The sequence below is a fragment of the Bombus impatiens genome, unplaced genomic scaffold (assembly GCF_000188095.3).
Source record: "Bombus impatiens unplaced genomic scaffold, BIMP_2.2 scf_0142, whole genome shotgun sequence".
In the NCBI taxonomy this organism is placed as follows: Eukaryota; Metazoa; Arthropoda; class Insecta; order Hymenoptera; family Apidae; genus Bombus; species Bombus impatiens.
This window is the reverse complement of record NT_176561.1, coordinates 2,052,612-2,071,906: the sequence shown is the minus strand read 5'-3', so window position 1 is coordinate 2,071,906 and position 19,295 is coordinate 2,052,612. Positions and strand designations below refer to the sequence as shown.

The 19,295-nt window shown below is 38.5% G+C and overlaps 1 protein-coding gene across 3 annotated transcripts in view; it reads right to left on the bottom strand.

The window, feature by feature from the left end:
- LOC100740647 (dipeptidyl aminopeptidase-like protein 6) overlaps positions 1-19,295 on the bottom strand; it is a 116,418-nt gene that overhangs the window by 31,899 nt on the left and 65,224 nt on the right. For all 3 annotated transcript variants that reach the window (XM_033319268.1, XM_033319267.1, XM_033319266.1), the window contains exon 2: positions 24-192. In XM_033319268.1, the coding sequence (XP_033175159.1) occupies positions 24-49 (26 nt within the window). In that variant the 5' untranslated portion in view covers positions 50-192. The remainder of the gene's footprint in view (positions 1-23; positions 193-19,295) is intronic.

The following is a 19,295-nucleotide window of genomic DNA, read 5'->3' as shown; positions in this document are numbered from 1 at the left end:
CGGGAGGCAGCCGCCAGGAGTTCCTCTCGATGTTGACGCTGGCGTTCATAGCGGCCTCCTCCTCCGCCTCCCGTGTCCTTCGTCGTTCTTAACAGCTTCGTCCTTGCACAAACACTTGCCCAAGGTCCCCAGGGTAACCCCCGGGCCACTCCTGGGGCCGAGGTCTTACACCAGCAATCCACAGTTCCTCACCTGGAACAAGGTGAACGAAATTGGTTCAATTTGAGCACCGAAGCATTATAAATTGTTTGTCGAGTCAGGTTAAAATTATATTAAGTTATAGTTAATAAATTACAGTGGAACTCAATTTATCTGAACTCTATTTATTGAAACGAAACTTTATTTAACGATTTAACTGAACGCAAGCCTCTATTAGGTGAATAAAATATAATGGATAACGCGAAGGATTTCTCAGCTCGTATTATATGAATTCCAATTATATAAACTGTTTTGTTCCCCGACAAGTTCGAGTAAATGGAGCTTTACCGTAGAAGTATTACGATGGATAGTATCACTTAAAATGGGGAATTTTTCTTCGTTAACTAGTCATGGAATAAGGAAAAGTTCTTTCATCAAAGATACATAATCTCCTTTTTCTTCATTCTTAGTCTCATTTTGTAAGATTACTCTTGTAAACTCTATCAGTATTCGCTATTTGATTTCAAAGCCAAGATGAGGCCAACTTTATTCTCTCCCATTTCATCATTTATTTCCGCTTTCTTCTTCTTCTTTTCCTTTCCTCTCAACTACGGGGTATCAAACAAGACTATATAAGTACCAGAAACGATAACAAGGCTACTGTTCTGCGTTTTGCCGCTCCTTAAACAAGACACACGGCCCGATAAAGTTTCATCCAGTTAGAGGGTAATCGAAGAAAGATTGAAGAACAGTTTCTGAAAGAATTCACGAAGGGCAAGGTAGAAGTGGATAGAAGAATAACAAGAAACTAGAACTGAAAATCGAATTGAGCCACGGCAATCGGTTAAGTTAAACACGAAGATAAATAACGAATCGAAACTTTATCGAAACACGGCCTCGTCGTTTGGATTCCATGATCGAGTGAATAGTGTGAATCGTTTTCAGGTCGATTAATATCGATTTTTCTATTAGAGCTTCGGTCAGCGAGGATAAAGGTTAAGGACGATTCTCATGAAATGTCATGGTAATTTGCATGAGACGCTTCATCGACATTCTTGTCTGCCACTTCGTTAGTCTTATCTGATTTTTATTCCCGCCGATGATCACGTAAATTATTTATAGCGTCGTTTCATAATTTTAATTTGGCGATAATTTTCGCTAATTATCAAGTTCCATTACGTCATCGAATTTAATCAATTTGAAAATGATAATAAATCCCTGATTTTTAGAATTGAGAACGTATTTAGGTTAATAAATGATATACACGTCCATTCATAAGTATTAGGTCACTAGCCTTAAAAGTTAAACTAAATGATTTTACCACTTACAGCGTTTAAATTTGCATTTAATATAAAGTTTCGATTCTTTTTCCTTAAAATGTTAAACACTTAAAATCTTAAATTATCAATTATAGCACATTTCATAACTCTTCTAGCTCCATGATGTCAAGCAACGTCAATATATGTCCTACAAGTTCGTGGAAAGCATGAATGGACACTTTGAATCATTGACGAGGGATAGGGACAAAGGATAATTACGAATTCTCCAGGGAATTAAACCTGAATAAAGGATTACACCGCTCGGCCTGTCCGCCATCCCCTATGAATAATTTAATTAAAGTCAAAATTTCCGGACGAGAACGCACACAGCCAGCCATTAGTTTATTTTCAATTTAAATTTCAAATCGCGATTAAGCCTGCGCCGGTATGTACAATAAATTCTAAATGCATGCGAGCTGCTGCATCGTACGCTAAACTTAAGAAACGAATTACGAAACGATTAACACTTCTGTATCTCCACGTATACGAGTATTGTGAACTATTTTATCAATATTAATATTAAACAGGAACAGAAGCTTTAGTAAAACTGAATTAATTTCTTTCAGTTTCTATTCTTATTTTCTAATCTTCTTTATACACCTAAAGGAAAATACTCTTAAATTCTTTGTTAAGCAATAATTTCAATAATTAATGTTCTTGATAATCCATGCTCTGATAATCACGATTTTATTGCGCTATAACTCCATTTAAGTATCCAGATATTCATGAACGAGATAGTACACATCTCTTTTACATCTTTATCATATCTCCGTCATCATAATGCACTCACGAGAGTTTAATGTTCCATCATTTCCAAATCTTCCACGTTTAGACGTCCTTATCTACTCGTCGACCCTTCAGGAAGCTCCGGTGAATTTTCGAGATCCTTTATAGTTCAGACGAAGCACATCTCGCAACTAACCTAACACAACATCGTGATCGGAACATCGCGCGAGTCCTTGAAAACTTAAATGCATCCTTCGCGGACGAACATTCGCCGAGTACCTTAGTAGGTAGAGATTTTGAGGAAACTCTTCACGTTCTGGAAAATCGTCTGGATATACGGCTAGCTACAGATGAGCCTGAACTTATGGGACTCAGGAGACGTGGAACTAGGCCCGATACCTTGACACCAAAGAAGTATGTTTCAAGGGACTCGATAGTTGTTACTCGTATCGACATCGAGTAGGATTAGATGCTCCCCGAGGCGTTGAACTTTGGTCTCGAAGATGTTTCACTCGTGAGAGCTCTGAATTGATGTAATAACAGTTTTACTCCATCAGTCTTTAGTGATTTTAGAGTTTTAAAGATAAATGTTGGTATCTGCTGCGCTGTAGTATTTATTTTCAGTCGAAAAATGTATCTCTTTTGGAGGTGGCAGGATATTCTTTATCCTTAAATAATAGAATTCGGTATTTTTATTTCGGTAGAAATCGAACGTTTTCTAAGTTCTAAACTTCGACGTGCTTGACATTTGAATTTCGACTCCTAAATTGCACAATTCGACATAGATAACCTTCGAACTGTAGAACTTGATATCCTTTGACATCCAAATTACAGCATTCCACCTAAACGGCCATTAATTTAGAGAACTCGATACGAACTCGAGAAATGACCTCCAAATTGGAGAACTCTATACCCTCGATCACCAAATTAGAGAATTCGATCTGAATGACATTTGCAATTACAAAGTATCGTAGAGATCGCATGTTTTGAATCAAAATAAAACCAGACCATTATAAAGGGAAAGTTTCAATCTTCAAATTCATGGTAATCCAAGTCTTATAAAATATTCATTTAGCTCCATTGATACGAGCATGCATCAATTCGGTAACAAGCAAAGACAAAGGACGGATGAGGGATAATGATTTCCCAATAATTTGCCTTGTTTCCCTTGTTTTTCTATGCTAATATTTTTAAAAGAAGGTTTTTCTAATAGTAAAACATTTATATAATTATATTTATATATTGAAATAATTATAATAGAATGGCTGTATTTATATTGATCCTCCGCGAGTAGGTTTCTTACAGTCAGCATGTTATGTACAAAATTTACGAAATTCGAAACCGGATGATCGCTAGATCAACCGCGGAGATTAACATTCTCCGTAATATCAGGCGCTCATTCGGTAGACCGCCTGAACGCGTTCCGGAAGCGACTGTGAAACATAGATCGTGATAACGAACTAGCGATTCAGCTGGCGGGAATTTATGGGACGTAAAAGGAATGCAAAGAGCAGGAAATACGAACGGCACGAGAAACGCACGATACTTCCTTTCCGCCTCGGATTCATCGTCCTTCCACTCTTACGCTTCACTCGCAACACGCCTCCACCATTTAAATTCTCGTGATTGCATTTATAAAACTGCGTCGCGGAACAGCGATTTAACTGCCGGTGCCTGCCGGCCATTAACCTGAAACTTTTATTCACGCTGCTATAGACCAAGCGTCATTTTTGTCACCATAGAGAATGGCGCATTTTACGTTTTTGTATCACGCCATTTCCATCGTTTATCATGTGCTCGTGTCTTTCCTTGATATAAGCGGATGTCTTCGCACTGTATTACTTACGATGCGTGTAACGATAGTGAAATATCCGAATCTCTTCTAAGTAAGAATAGTTACTTCGATTAAACTAACTAAAGAAATAAAAGATGAGAAGACATCGATATGCAAGTTTAAATGGTTATTAATCACAATATAAGAGTAATATATGTCGAGTTCTCATTATGATTAGGGTCAGGGGCATGAAACGAATCCTCATTTGGACTACACATTGTTGATATGCCATGGAGAAGACATTGACTAGTGCAAATACGACTACTACAGAATTTGACAAGTAACCGCGGTAATCAGACACTCGAGAAGCTAATGACAATGATCCTAGGTCCAACAACGAATCCGCGGTCAACGGCGTAGCAGAATGCGCTCTCTTCCAAAGCCCAAGTCGTAATCGACTTGCTTGGCTACAGTGAAAGTATTACTAAACTAACTCTTTGTTAAAACGTGGAATATCCACCGAAGGTAAAGACAACAAATCACTCGCTAATACGACCTCATGAGAGAGAATGACTCTGTCGCGATGATGCTCCAGAGGAAAACTATGATGGGGTGTGCCTAAGGATACGAGATCATCGGATTCGTCGGGGATAGCCTTCGTTCAGAAAGTGAGGGAAATTGATGCTGCTGTTAATTGGTCAATTTCCATGTTGGTGTTTAGAGAAGGATGTTAGCCGCCCTTGAGGGAAAGTTGCTAGTGGAAGCGTTGTTCGTGAGAAAAACAAATTTTTCCGATCTTCCCATAGTTGGGACAAGGAATGCTTGTCCGTTTGAAAAACCTTAATTAACAAAATCCTGTTTATAGCGGGTCCTCAGGCTAGCTGAACTTGTGCTGTGTAGGTGCATCGATATCTGGTAATCATTTTGCCCGAACGAACCGTTGGAATGTTCACTGTCGAGTACCTCTACAGATATTTCTTTTAATGAGGACTATATTATTACTCCATACCTTTGTTAGACGGAACGTTCGTCCCGTTGACCGCGGCTACGTTCGGCGACTGATTGTCGCCTTGAGCTCAAGCTCATTGTCACAAATCTCAAATAAATACAATTGGGTAAAATGACGGCAAATTGTTTAATTACAACTATAGACTTTAATTACAATTTCCTGAAAGTTCCAAAGGGGAGGTTCCGGTGTCCTTTCATCTCCGACATATATAATATAATAATATAAGAGTAATAGATTAAGAAAGGAAAGGGCAGCGAGAGTTCATAGTTTGGAAAATTATGGCTGAGTTATAGTTCGGCTGTATATTTCATCGAATACAGCAAGAGTTATGGTATAATCAACTTGTTATTATCATCCTAATATTATTAACCACAGTTATGTTTGATAACTTCTCTATTCAAGCTCTGCCTTATCAAATATGTATTTCCTTTCGTTGTTATAACGAGAGTGAATGAACCAACTCATATAAAAAATGGTCCACGTGATCAACATTTGAAATTGTCTGAACTATGCAACTTAAGAGGACACCGTTTCATAACGTTGTCACGTTTATTGTTTATCGTGGCCACGATAAACGAAGGGCATTCATTATGCAAGCGCTGGTTACCGGAAACCTTATCATAATCTGGTTGGCGCTTTTCTATCGTTCCGCGCATTGCTCTCTCATAACGAGAAATTGGATGAAAGTACATGTGCGACCGCATGCATCATTTCTGCTTCCCGGTCGGTTCGATGTAACACAATGTCATAAAAGTACTATGTATCTGAATCCGTGGATTTCAATACACCAATGTTTTATTACGGAATCGCAAAATTACTGTTTCGACATGATACCATTCTGCATTCTACTTTCTATTGAACACGTTTCTATGGATTCAATATCCCATTACCTTCATTGACAATTTTCTTTAAATCGTCTTGCCTCCTATTATCTTAGCGTTGAAACTTACTTATGAATTTCTGTTTATATTTAAAGACTCCGAGAGTAAAGTATAACAAATATAAGTAAAAGATATTTTAAAAACAGATGACAAATTTATAACATTTTGTGAAAAAACGGTGTATCTAATATCAGAAGTACACTTTTGAAATCAATATTTTTAATATAATTATTTTTTATTATTCCATCGTTATATGGAAGTATTCCACTGCTCCACAATTTATATTTCCATTTTAAAATGGATCACTACTATAAAATCTTATATTTTTCTCATCTTCGCGCTTCGAGAAATTATTCGATGATTGCAAAATGAATTACCCAAGAACTCGGACAAGATTCGTCGAATACATCAAGTCGACCGACAAAGTCGAGGATCAAGCCAGAGGGCAGCCTCGTCCAACTTTTAACGATATTATCGTCTATCCAGCTGACGCCGTGTCGAGGGTACGTCTATTAAATCGTTTTCAAGATCTTCTCGCTTTCTTCGCCTGGGATTGAATTGCATCCATCGCGCTCAGTCCAAGCTGACAAAAGGGGATGGGGAAAGGAGCGTTTGCGGGCAAGTTAGATAATGAGGGAGCCGTCGGCTGGCCAAAAGCTATTGCCCGAAGGAATCATTTAATTACATCACCGGCTTCTTTTCATTCGTCAGGAAGCCGATAGGAGGCGGTCGAGATTGGCACCGAGGCACTTTGAACTTTTCAACGTCCGTGGCGAACGAGTCACGCCCCCTCCAAGACGGATTAACCTTAATTAAAGTTCTGCGCTCTATTGTCGCAACTCTGCTTTAAACATTGCATCCCGAGTTGCACCGAATTTTCACTCGAAACGACTTTTCATCCAAAACGAATCGTCCGAATTTCAGAATTGATATTCTGGACACGTCGCTTGTAGTTGCTGCAAACGAGCAAGTGGCGTGACAAGCAGAATTGTTTCTTTTTTAGGAGGAAGCAGAGCCGGTTCTTTTTTCAGTTCTATTTTTTTGTTGCTAGACACGTTTGATTGATTCGGTGAGTTTTAATTGGCAATTGTCGAAATTGTAGAATAGAAACGGAACGATGGACGTCGGTATTTTTGACGAGCACATGCGAGGTTTGTAGATTCGTAAGGATACGGCGAAATTTTTCTAGTTCACCAGCTTTTAAACGTCGAAAACGTGGAAATTTTAAAATATCGCGGAGTTAAGTTCGTTAGACGAAATTGAATTCTACATCAAAATTTTACACGAATCTACGTTAGATTCAAATCCAAATTGATTTTGTAATTAATTACCAACATTCGTGTACCGTCATGTATAGCTAAATTATCCGAATACTTATTAGCGACAGTGTATGTTACAATCTAATATATTACACAAGTTATCCACGTGTCACCCAACCACTTTAATATATCACCAATGGTACACGCAGCATTGTTTCAGAACCACTGGTTCACTCGGTTAATAACTTAGGAGAATACAGTGTTGCGTACATTGCAGCGTGAAAGGGTTAATTCCCGTATGAACATATTCGCGGGTAAGAACAATACGCTACAATGCTGTCAGAAACTAATGTGGTAATTAGGGCAGATTCCATAAACAGTTCCAAGATTAACCGCATACAACGATTGATAACAACGGATGAGGAAAGGCAGAATCACAAGAGCAGCGTGCAAGCAACGAGAGGAAAAACGGAAAGAGGACGTTGTCCTGGTGAAAGGGTTACCACGTTGCTCCCAGGTCGTGACGTCAGAAGGGGATGTGTTACGTCAGTAGTGCGGCAGACTGTGTGGGCTCGAAGCTTCGCTCGAATGGTGGTAGGAGCGTTGCTGGAAACCAGAGGGAGTGAAAGAGAGGGTGGGCAAAGCAGCGAAGGGGATGCAGGCGCCGTGGAGGGACTGGGGCAATGGTTGACGCAAAATAAGGTCGGCCACCCCGGATTTCATTCATCAGTCACAGTCCACGGTGGCCAGGCTAACTGGATTAATCCTCCACAGTTGTCAGCCCTGTCTAAACGACAAAACCGAAATCGCAATGGAGATTGATGGCAGATGCGTTTCACGCACGTGCGTGTTTCAAGTTGTTCGAAAGTTGCCGACGAATTTGCTCGATGGATTTATCTTCAGAGATTTTGTTTCTCCATGAAACATTCATAATGCTGTTTCAGTCAAAAGGATTCAATCAAAAGGAAACAAAAGGAGTATTAATATTACGCTATGGATTAGTTTCAGATTAAAAATAGGATTTTTGACATAACTGTATCTTTTTATTGTTGGAAAATTTCTTAAGTTTAGGGGAAATATAACAGAATCGTTATTGAGATGATATTTAAGTATAATTAAAGAATCTACTCATAGAAATCTTTTTAGTAAATGTCCAAATACATTAGTAAGTCGCTACATAAATGAAAATAAAAATCATTCTGTATTATAAAAGACATGTACGTATTCTTTTAGCAAATAATTATGTATTCGATATTTGAGGATGTATATGTAAGTACGTCTTTCGTAGCGAATGAGATAAAACGTTCCAAATCTTCTTGTTTCTTTAAATAAGAACAAAAATCGAGGCATAAAAACTCGAGAACCTGCAAGATTAAAATAACGAGACTAGTGTCTCCAAGCTGAATAACGATTCACGCATTTGTCTCGCGATAACGAAATTTAAGAGGGATTTGTATTGTGAGCAATAAAAAGCTCCTTTTTAATTATTTGATGTTTGAATATGTTTTCTACCATTGTACTCGCGCTTTTTCTTTGACATCCAAGATGGAAATCGCTAAACCGAGAACTTCGTTGCGGCGGTGTGACGTTTTTACGATCTGGCATTCGTTAAGCGTCTCTGGCAAAAACATTTACACGGGACATGGTAAAAAAGGCAAAGTTCTTACGCTAATCGAATTTTTACACAGCTCCGTTGAATAGATCCCGCGAAATGTCGTCAACGGCTGCTTCTTTCGCACGGAGTCCTGTCCATTTCCTTTCGCTCGCCAACCACTTGGCGCCAAATTGGTTCGTTAAAGTTTTCTTGCGACGCGTCTTTGAGGGGCCTTTCTTTCTTCGTCTTTAACTGCCAATTTCAGGCGAAGATCAACCGTTTCCTATCTTGTCGTTTCACGAGACATCGGGACCGGATAAAAGCTACCGGTCTCCTACCAGAAATTGAAGATAACAAAGGTGGAAAGCGATGTGAAATTCGAAGCGGATTCGGCGGGCGAAGTGGAATGAGCCTGGTTTTGGCCAGACAATCTTCGAGTCTAGTCTCTGAACACAGTTATTTCATTTTTAAACTGAAACATTGTATAGACCTATAACATTAACTCGTAACACAGTTCTATATGGGTTTCCTTTACTAACTTTCAGTAATCTACATTTATTTTATTAATATTCTAAATATTTTTTATTATTATTCTATCAGTAACGTTTGGACACTTATTCAGTTTCATAGTAGTCCATGTACAGTATACCTTTCAACGAATTTTTCACCTTTAAAACGAACTACACTATAATAACGCAATCAATATCAGGCAGCAAAAAGAGAAACGAATGAACCTTTGTTTTCGCATAATGCCATTTACGTGAAAAACGACGTACCGCGAAAACGTCAACAGCGAGGGATTCGCGTTCACGGGGTCCTTCAATATCACAGCGGCACGTGCAAATGTAAAACGCGTCAACGTAGTAAACACGTTTATAATCATTAATGTCGGTCCATTTTCCCGTTCTCCACCGTTCAATTTTCGGTCATCGTCGCGTCGCGATAAACAGACACGAATTTCCATCGAATTCGATCGTTTATCTACCGAAACGTATCGTTAATTTTCCCTGAAACTAACGAACTTAACCGAAGTTTCGTCGTGCACTGCAGCCATTATACGATTCCGTAATTGCATTACCAGAAATCCTCCCAATCCTCCTCGGAAACGATTCGCGTTTTCGACGAGTATGATTTATGGTCGGCGCGAAGAATATCGCATGCACGTTCGCTGGAGTTCGCTCTGTATATTTCACGATAATTCCGCCTCTGGCACGTTTCGGCAGATATATTCGACCCAACCGACTCATGGGTCAGGAATACGCGTTACTGCTATTTCGTGACTTCCAGTCTCCATTGCTGGCCTGGGCCCTGCCTTTATCCAGTCGTGCGCGCACATTCAATGCGTTTACGATGAGTGATTTACTGCGAATCATAACACGATAGCTACAGAGTTTTTTTTTTTGATAACTTTTATCACAAATCTTTTATTAGTGGACTACTAATTGGACTACAAAAGGTTAAACATTCTTCTTTCTTTTATCAAAGTATTTCTTGATCAGAACATCAATGTTAGAAAGAATTTAACTCCAAAACTGCCAAAAAATTATACTGGGCATTTGTACAGATTCCGAATGCAATTGGGATCTTCTAATCGATATTTAACATTGATTGTGACGTATATTTCTCAATATTCCTTGCGACGCGCGTGTGTTAGTTTCGTGATATCGGGAAGTTCTATCGAAAGCAGGAAGCGAGGTTAGTGCTGCGGATATTAAGGCACTTGCATCTGCGACTCGTTCCACTATTTATAGAAGCATGTCTGTAGAACGGATGACAATATTTCTCGTGAAACTCGATAATTGTAAATATTTTTTTATATGATTATTCTACATGATTACGGGTTTACCATCTATTATGTCATTTTTAATAAAGAGGGTTCTATTCGTCGTTTTTGCATCGCTATAAGTTTGTGCATCTGACAAAATTAATGTCGACTTTCATTAAAGCATAATTCTGTATACGCATTCGGTTTTGTAATGTTACTTCAAGTCTAATGGTCTTTGTACAATATATTTGGATACACAGTACAAGTCGGTAGTCCTAGTTCTAATTTACAAGATACGATTAATTACATAAAATGTCTTAGACCTGTCGTTCAATTAAGATTAAAAGCACCTCAGACTTTAATTAATTACAATGGAATTTAATCATAATTCTGCTGGTATAGTATACATCATTACACATTCAACGAACATTCAAGGGATCCTTGTAATTTCGAGGTGATTCATCGCGTCGTTTCCCGGAGGTTAGAACTACTTTATCAGCACACAAAAGCCGATTATAGTTTCCAGTAACTCAGCCTCTAGAAACGTGTACTACCCTGTATAGATCTAAAATGATGTCGTTTCAGTTGGCACGAAAGTTTTCACGACCGTCATTCCGTTGCTTACACGCTGTTTATTCGTTCTCGAAGAAACATCGTTCAAATGACAAGAACATTCAAACAGTTACTTTCAACGAAACGACTATTTTAACTCGTTATCCCACTTCAAACAACTCAATGTATATTGACTTATTAAAATCAGATGAATTAATATCCCTTTCTTAAGGATATTAATAATATCAACGACAAACGAAAATAAACGACATTGGTGTTACATGTATAATGTTACATAGTATTACGAAATCCATGTCCTGTCGACGGATTCAACAAGTGTTACGTATAAAAATTTTTGGCTTAGATCGTCTACTTGATTTATCGAATGATGCCGATCAATTTTATAAATCGAGACACAGAAAAAGAATGATCACGTATTTTTTATTCAGTTAATAATATATTTTACTGTTTACTATATATACCACTATACATTCAAACGTATTTTTCTAAAATATCGAAAATTTTACACAAAAGTTTATTGATAACTCGACAAATTTACTCGCGTTGCTCTGCTTTTAACACGACCCATTACCGGACTCGAGGATTGCAACTACCAATTCCCACCCTCGTTTCCCCATCGAAGCATCTTTTTAATTAAAACGAACAACGAAACCAGCCATCTCTGCAGACCGTCGCAGCACTTTTAACGACCATCCAGAAACGTAGGAAGTTTCGCCGTGAAGTGAAATTGCGAAAACTTCGCTCATCCACGAGCGCACGGGCCGTATTCACCAAATCGGAATTCCATTGGCCCGATGGCCGAGCGAGCTTCGACCATAAATACCTGTCCACGCTGGGAACAAAGTTAGCCTGTCTTCCGAGTCCCGCTAATCAATGTTCCATCAGAGTTGTTCCACGGCGCAAACAAAGTCATTTGTCCTGGCGGATAGAAGACACCGTTGTGAGAAACGACGATGATAGATGCACGTGTACGTGGACTGCAGCCAGCTACTGTAGAATTCGTAATTTGCCACGTCTGTGAAATAGATAATGCGATCTGTAACTACAGGACTGATCTGAGCGTTGAATCGTCCTACTTTTGTATAAGAGCTATGTTGAGGCAGTTAGAGCTCATTCGCGCGAAGATAAGTACTGTTGGTTGTTTAGAAGGCGGCACATGGAACGAGTGCGGATCCGATTGGTTATTTTCAATAGATTTAATACAGTCATAAAAAGAAGCCTGTATGGTGATCGAAAGTTACACATCACAGAATTTTTCAGGCTGTTTCATTGCAGACAAAGGAAATAACACAAGCGGGTGTACTGGTTGCGGATAAAAATTGCCATGTGTGCGCTTGGGTACATTTGTATACATTATATATACATGAACGATTGTCACACATTTCACGATGAGCGTTATTTTACATGTTCTCTGTTTCAGTCCACTGCGTGGCAACGTCGAAAGTAGTCGAGAAAAATACCGCTTGTCTGCACCGAGTTTCAGTCAGGAATAGATCATGTTATTGTTAGTGAATATGGTACTATAATGTAGAAAAAGAAGAAAAAAAGCATAGAGGAAAGGGGAAGAGAAAAATGTTTCAACCGAGACTTCAAATGCTTGTCATAATGTATAACGCTTGCTATGATATTAAAATGTTGTTTATCTTTCTAATTGTATATTTTTTTACAAAACTTTGTCAGCTTATAAGCTATTTTTAAGACCGGGAAAGCAGAAAACGTTCTTTATAATAAACCCACATATTCTCATAGACCAAGTACAGAACCTAGTCTAATCCATTAACATCATAGAAGCGAATTCACGAGAACCTCATCAGCTTAAACATCTAACGATTCATCAGGAATCAGCTCGAAGCCGGTTGATTTTTCTAGCTTCTGATACCTGACCAATCTAATGGGATTGACGATCCGAGCCGCGTCAGCAATCGTACTTTTACGAATCAGATCGATCTGGTCGTTGGTACTACGCCATTGTTTGCGGCGCAACGGTTTTCCAGGGGCATTAACTGCTCGGTTTCCAGAAACGAGCGCGTTTCAACGATCACGCGCGATCGTCCGTTTTAATCACATGGTCGGCGATGCCTAGAAATATTCGTTGCAGCCATTGCTACCGCTGGTTGTATCGATGTGCCGAAGAGAATAATTGGAAAAGTTTCTGTCACGCGGTCGATAGCTCGTAGAGAGTAAGACAGACAGACAGAGAGAGAGAGAGAGAGAGAGAGAGAAATAGAAAATCGAGCGGAGAGTTTTCTCGTCCCGGTATAAAGTATGAGTTTGTAATTCTCGAAGCGCGTCGAGCGAAAAAGCAAGTTGAACGAATTTGTGTTTGTGATGGAATCCATGTTTTATACGCTCGACAGTGGTCGATTTCGAACAGTGATGGAGAATCCAGTGTGCCCTCTGAATGCGTTCAGAACTCTCGATGATGTTTCTTAATGGCTCGAACTTAGTAATTTTTCACCGTAATAACCATGAAATAACTAATTATTGTGCTTCAGACACTGCGGTCCTTAAACTGAGAATTCGAATAAAACGATAATATATCATTTTGGATAATTCCGAGTCGTCAAGAGAGTCCATCAAGTGGTGAGTCATAAACCAACAGCAACTCACACCATCGGAAAGTTTCAGGATCCGCAGGAAAACTTTTCAACACGTAAAGTGTCGTTAATATCGAACATTTGGGGAAAACTTGGATGAAAGTTTCTCTTTTTTTGCCAAGTATCTTTTTCCTCGTGGACGATTGATGGAAAATATATTACGATCGTTGGCGAAAGTAAATCCAGGTCGGCGTGTACGAAGACAAAGGGCTTCGATTTCCCGAATTACGCGTGAAATCTTCCGAATTCGTCTTTCGTGAGAAATGTGACAGGCTGCAGCACAGCTGGAAAAGACACGAGACGGAATCAAATTGTGTCTACGAAGGGAAACGCAAATGCTGGGATCTGGTGTCGTGGCGCTTAATTAATCCATAAAGCTCCTATTTTCATTAGCTTCGTAAGTCTGCTTCAACGATGTCGTTCGCCACGCCGGTTTTAATTATGAATTACGCGGTCGCTCTCAGCTTCCCTTTCTCTAGTTTGCCGTTGCCGATTAACGAACAACAAACAAACTGAAAGCGAGCGATTCCTCATAGAACACTAGATAAGTCGAAAAATTCTGACGCCAGATTTTGATTTATTTGCATATTTCCATATTTCCAACTTTATTTGTGAATTTACACAAATTAGGAGTCCTTCCTTTCTATTAAATTTCAGTCTTAATATTTACAAAGCTTTATTCGACATGAAATTAAATTCAGAATACCCACATGCTAGTACTATCTTGAGTTTCTATTTACTTTCGCTCTGTTCCTTCGTTTCCCCATAAATATTTCCCGAAAATCCGAGATATATCTAGAGCAACATGTTCCATTCGCGTTTTCAAGCCTGCAACGAATTAATTTCTTGCGAGTCCAGGTCGACCGTGTGCTCGCACGATCTAATCGGTTTATTAATTCGCAGAGCTACCTGTTGTTCGTACACTGGCTGTCTGCCGCCTTATTAATCGGATTAGTTCCACAGAATACCTTAAATCAGTTTCTCACATGTAAAATACCTTCTCTCTCTCTTCACAGGACGATGTTCGTAACCAGACGACACGATTAGGTCACTCGAATAATCTTGTATTACTAAATTTTCCAATTATCTGTTTTGTTAGACATATCTGAATTAATATGTGAATTTACCATATTTATACTTGGCGGTGCCTATGGATGGAAATCGGTTCGCAATTATCTCCAAACAAAAATGCACTGATAAAAGTAACGACGATACATAAAGATAAAGTAGGCAAAATTTCATTATCAGCTATTTGCAAATTTGATCACACAGCGTTTCATGATAAAAGACAAGCGCGACGTATCTATTAAGATAAACTGCACACTATTTGCATATCGACTCTGGTGTTCGAGGCTATAATCGATCTGTCTTAATTACAATTTCAAAATTAACCTCGACTAATGTATATAAAAATTTACACGTTTTAAAGTACCGTACCATTATCTAGCGAAACGATGCAACAGCAAAAAGATCAGGAAGCTCTAAACAACTCTGTTACGTCGTTTCCTCAATGTCCCTTTTTTTCGTACAATGGCAGAGTACAGAAAGCAGAGAGATGTTTTTCAGGCATGAAATAAATGCGTCCTAGACCTGCAAGGGTCGACGAGGAAATATTCCCTTCGGGACAGGCGTTGTCGGCCGACGTTCCTTTAATTTATGAGCATCGTGAGCAGCAACGAAATTATTATCCACGCCACGGGCCTCGACTGCGCCTATAGAACGCCGAAAAAGAAAGCAGCCGCGTTTGTACCAGTCGTAGAAATAAGCAGCCGGCATGTAGCCAACGTGATTAATCTCTGGCGAGACCGATCCATTCGAAAGAGGATAGAAATCTGCAACGTGTACCATTTCACACGACGTGGTACAAATTAATGAGATTGAGGGGAACCAGAATTATTATTACGTGAAATATTTCTTTTTTCAGCTTGCTCCTTTCTTATTCGTCTGTTCCACTTGTTAATAATTTAATCGTACGTAATTAGTTTAATTTAATTAATAATCGTACGTAAAATAATTACGTACATTTCGTGGATTTGATAAAAAGTTGACACATAATAAATAATTACTTTTGACATGCATCCATAAAGATTATACTTTAAAAGCGAGATATTTATTAGAATTCCAGTGAATAATTATCCTATACAATTTATATATTTATGTATAATACGTTTATTTATGTTTAATATGAATAAACATCAATGAATGATTAAAAATATCAATGAAAAACATACCACAAACACACTAAATACATAATAAAATTCTAAATTAACAATTCAAATAATTGGAGAGTAGAAGCATGAAAGGTTTCTAGTTCATATGCTAACTCGTTTCTTCCTTTTCAAGATCCTTCCAGTTCCAAGATAAATCGTCGACGAAGAATAACGCATATCAGCTCGTTTCCTCGTGTTTCCTTAATTATATCTGCTTAACTGGGCGAAATTTAATTCGGGAATGTGGAACACCGATCTAGATCTAAAAAAGGCAAACGAAAATGCAACGATTCGAAAGAGAGCTTGTTTCGAGCGACGAAGCACAACCGAATTCCGCGGATTCCCAAGCGATGTACGTTCTCTCGTAAAAATTCAATGACTGATTCCAGCTTGGGAGTAAAGAATTTTTCGAAAATATTTCAATAGTTCGAAGTAAGAAATTGTTGGAACAGAAAGGATAAAGTGAGGTATTCAAATACTGGTCGTGTTAAACGCGGAAGACAAGGAATTTCAGGACGCAACAAAGCCAGTTACAACGCGTAAAAAGGATTCCCAGGCTTTTGAGAAACAAAGATAAATTTATTCTGTAAGCGTCGCTAACATTAGATTATATTTATTGTGATCTCAGTTACTGACAGTGGAAACACTCCCGATTGTATTTCTGTTCGTTTAGAACAGGAAGGTGTATCCTCATTGTCTTTGCAGTTTCTACGGCGAACACTTGAGAAAATTGAAGCTTTCATTGGTGTTCCTGGGTGTTTCGTCTCCCCTGTTGCGATTCGTTTCAATTCACTTCGAATTTCCCGGAAATTTCATCCTTCTCTCGTCTCGATTTCAACACCGTGACGTAGTTGAATGGGTTGAAACGATTACTTATTCGATAAATTCTGGTTACAAAAATTGAGAAGGACCTCGATATTTTTAGAGCATGATATAAAGACGTTATATAAGGAATATATCTATATTCTAGAAACTTGGTAAAATTCCATTTTTCTAGTCATATCCTTTTTCGTTTGTCAGATATAAAAATCACTATTCAAGAAGATTTCAACATATTAATAAACCATAATATACAAGTGTCCTAAATAATTTATTTATATTTTGGAAATCCAATGAAACTTCGTCTTTCTAATTTTGTTCTTCTTCGTTTATCACATATTCAAGCACAATGCAAGTTAATTTCACTCTATTGCATATAATGTTTACCTCTTTTAATTGTTCTTTAACACTTTCACGATGTATGTATAGTATTGCGTTATATGCAAAGTCACACCAGGCTCGGATGATCATCCACATCTGGGATACTTGGATTTAAATTCGAGGATATTTCAAGGAAATATCCTTGATACTTGCAACTTCCGCAGAACGTGAAACGCGTAGCGAGCGAACACGAACGACTTTCTATTTCCGTCGAAGACGATTGATGTCTGCCTTTGATGCACAATTTGTCCGAATGCTCTCGTGAGATTAATTTATAATCGGAAACGAGAAGTTCTAACGTGCCATGGAGACGTCAATTCGACGAATTCGGAACAGTTTTCGGATAGTTCGTTGGCCTTCCATTGTACGTCGCCTCGTTCGAGTTTGTTTCATGAATATGGCCCGAGAGAGAAGGGTGGAATTTTATTCGTGCTGCGGTGGAACCATTGATTGGGAAAGTGACGGTTAAGGGATGAAACAGCAGCGCTCTTTGACGCAAGAATTTTACTATTAGAAGTTATCTATTATAAAGGGTTTGATGGAGGACACTGGTTTTCAATCATGTCTATGAAATAATATTATTACCACATGCTTATTATATTCAAATTATCCTATATAAGATGTCATATATAAGCATTGGAAATTTCAGTGGTTCACAAAAGTATTCGAACATTTGTTAATACGATATTTTGGAAGTTTCTGAATACTATTATGATCGCGTTAGACGAGTTTTGAAGTCAATCTCGAAAAAAGATGCATGATTCGGCTGAACGCCATTAACGAGCCACAGTCCAGCGTTCCGGAAGAACAGTCGACGGCGAACCGTGAAATATTTTTCGGAACGATACAATTTTTGCTCGTTCTCCGTATCATTCGGTTTCCACTGGACTAAATTAATTACCGTCACGACGACAATTACCATCGCCACCGGCTACGGGAAGCGTGAGCGCATCCGATATAATACGCGACGAGATTATCGATGCTTCCTCCATTCGCGAATCAACCCCCACTTTATCACACGCTCGTTTAACAGTGAAGTTTTCGACTAGATGTCTATACTCTGCGCTGTAATATCTTTTTTTTACAACTTTTCATGGAGTTTCATCGCAAAAATTGTTGAAGCAGTAATTTCGAATCAGCTGTTCGTTCAATCTTCGGCCATTTCTTATCAAAATACCTATCTTTACGTCCAAATGACATAAAAGCCAGAAAATTGACAAAAATGAACGTATCATATTTTTCTCGTGAGATTCTCATATGATAAATTCAGCATAGTATGACTAGTGAATTATTACCGATATCATTGTTGGAAACGAGTGTTTCACGAGATGTATGATTTCCACAAATAACCCCTGGTAGTAATTTCCGGAAAAAATACGATGAAAAGATGGTTACGGTAAACAGAGCATCTGCAATGGAATCGATCAATAAAATAAACCTGTTTTTACAGAGATCGTTGAGCCATCGCGAAATTGTATTTTATCGACGAGATACTGGGAAAAACGATACACGTGCGAGAGCGGCAGTAATTCTACCCAAAAAGTGCTGTCTACAAATTTCTTTTTCCTCTTTCTTCCCCTGTTTTTTCTTTCCTGTTTTAATTCTATTTGGGACAAAAATGTATGGAACGATAGTTGTTCCATATAGACCATTTTTTTTATGGTTTCGATATATTTGGCGACTGCGCTTCGGCTTTTGTAATTTTTTTACTCCCTCCTTTTGTTCTCGCCTTCGTCTCTTTTCCTTTTTTTAATTTTTTTTCACCATCTCACCGTATGCTATAGCACATTCTAACGTTTAATAAAACAAATACAGGGGAATTCAATTATCGAGCAGGACAGAGCAAAATGTAGCTACGTAAGGCTAGAATAAAATTGCGATCGTGCTTCAGGTGGCTATTTTAACGGAGCTCGCCGCCAGCTAAACAATCTTATCGCTATCTGTTTTGCGTTCGCTGGTAGCATTACCCTTATTTTTCCATCGATGTATATATCTCCATTAGACGAGCGGTTTCTTCATATTTTAGGGACCATTGTGTTTTATCGGGACATAAAACTTCATTTCCGCCGGCCATCTTGCTGCCAGCCAATTCACCTGAATTTGCAACGCCAGCAAACACCATCTAGGAAATAAAAACGCGAGGAAGGTTTTCTTTCGGTATTCAAAAATACTTCGTTTCCTCGAATATTTTCCATTTAAAATAAAAATTTGAATCATCTTACAGTTATTTCGAAACTCTTCAAATTCATA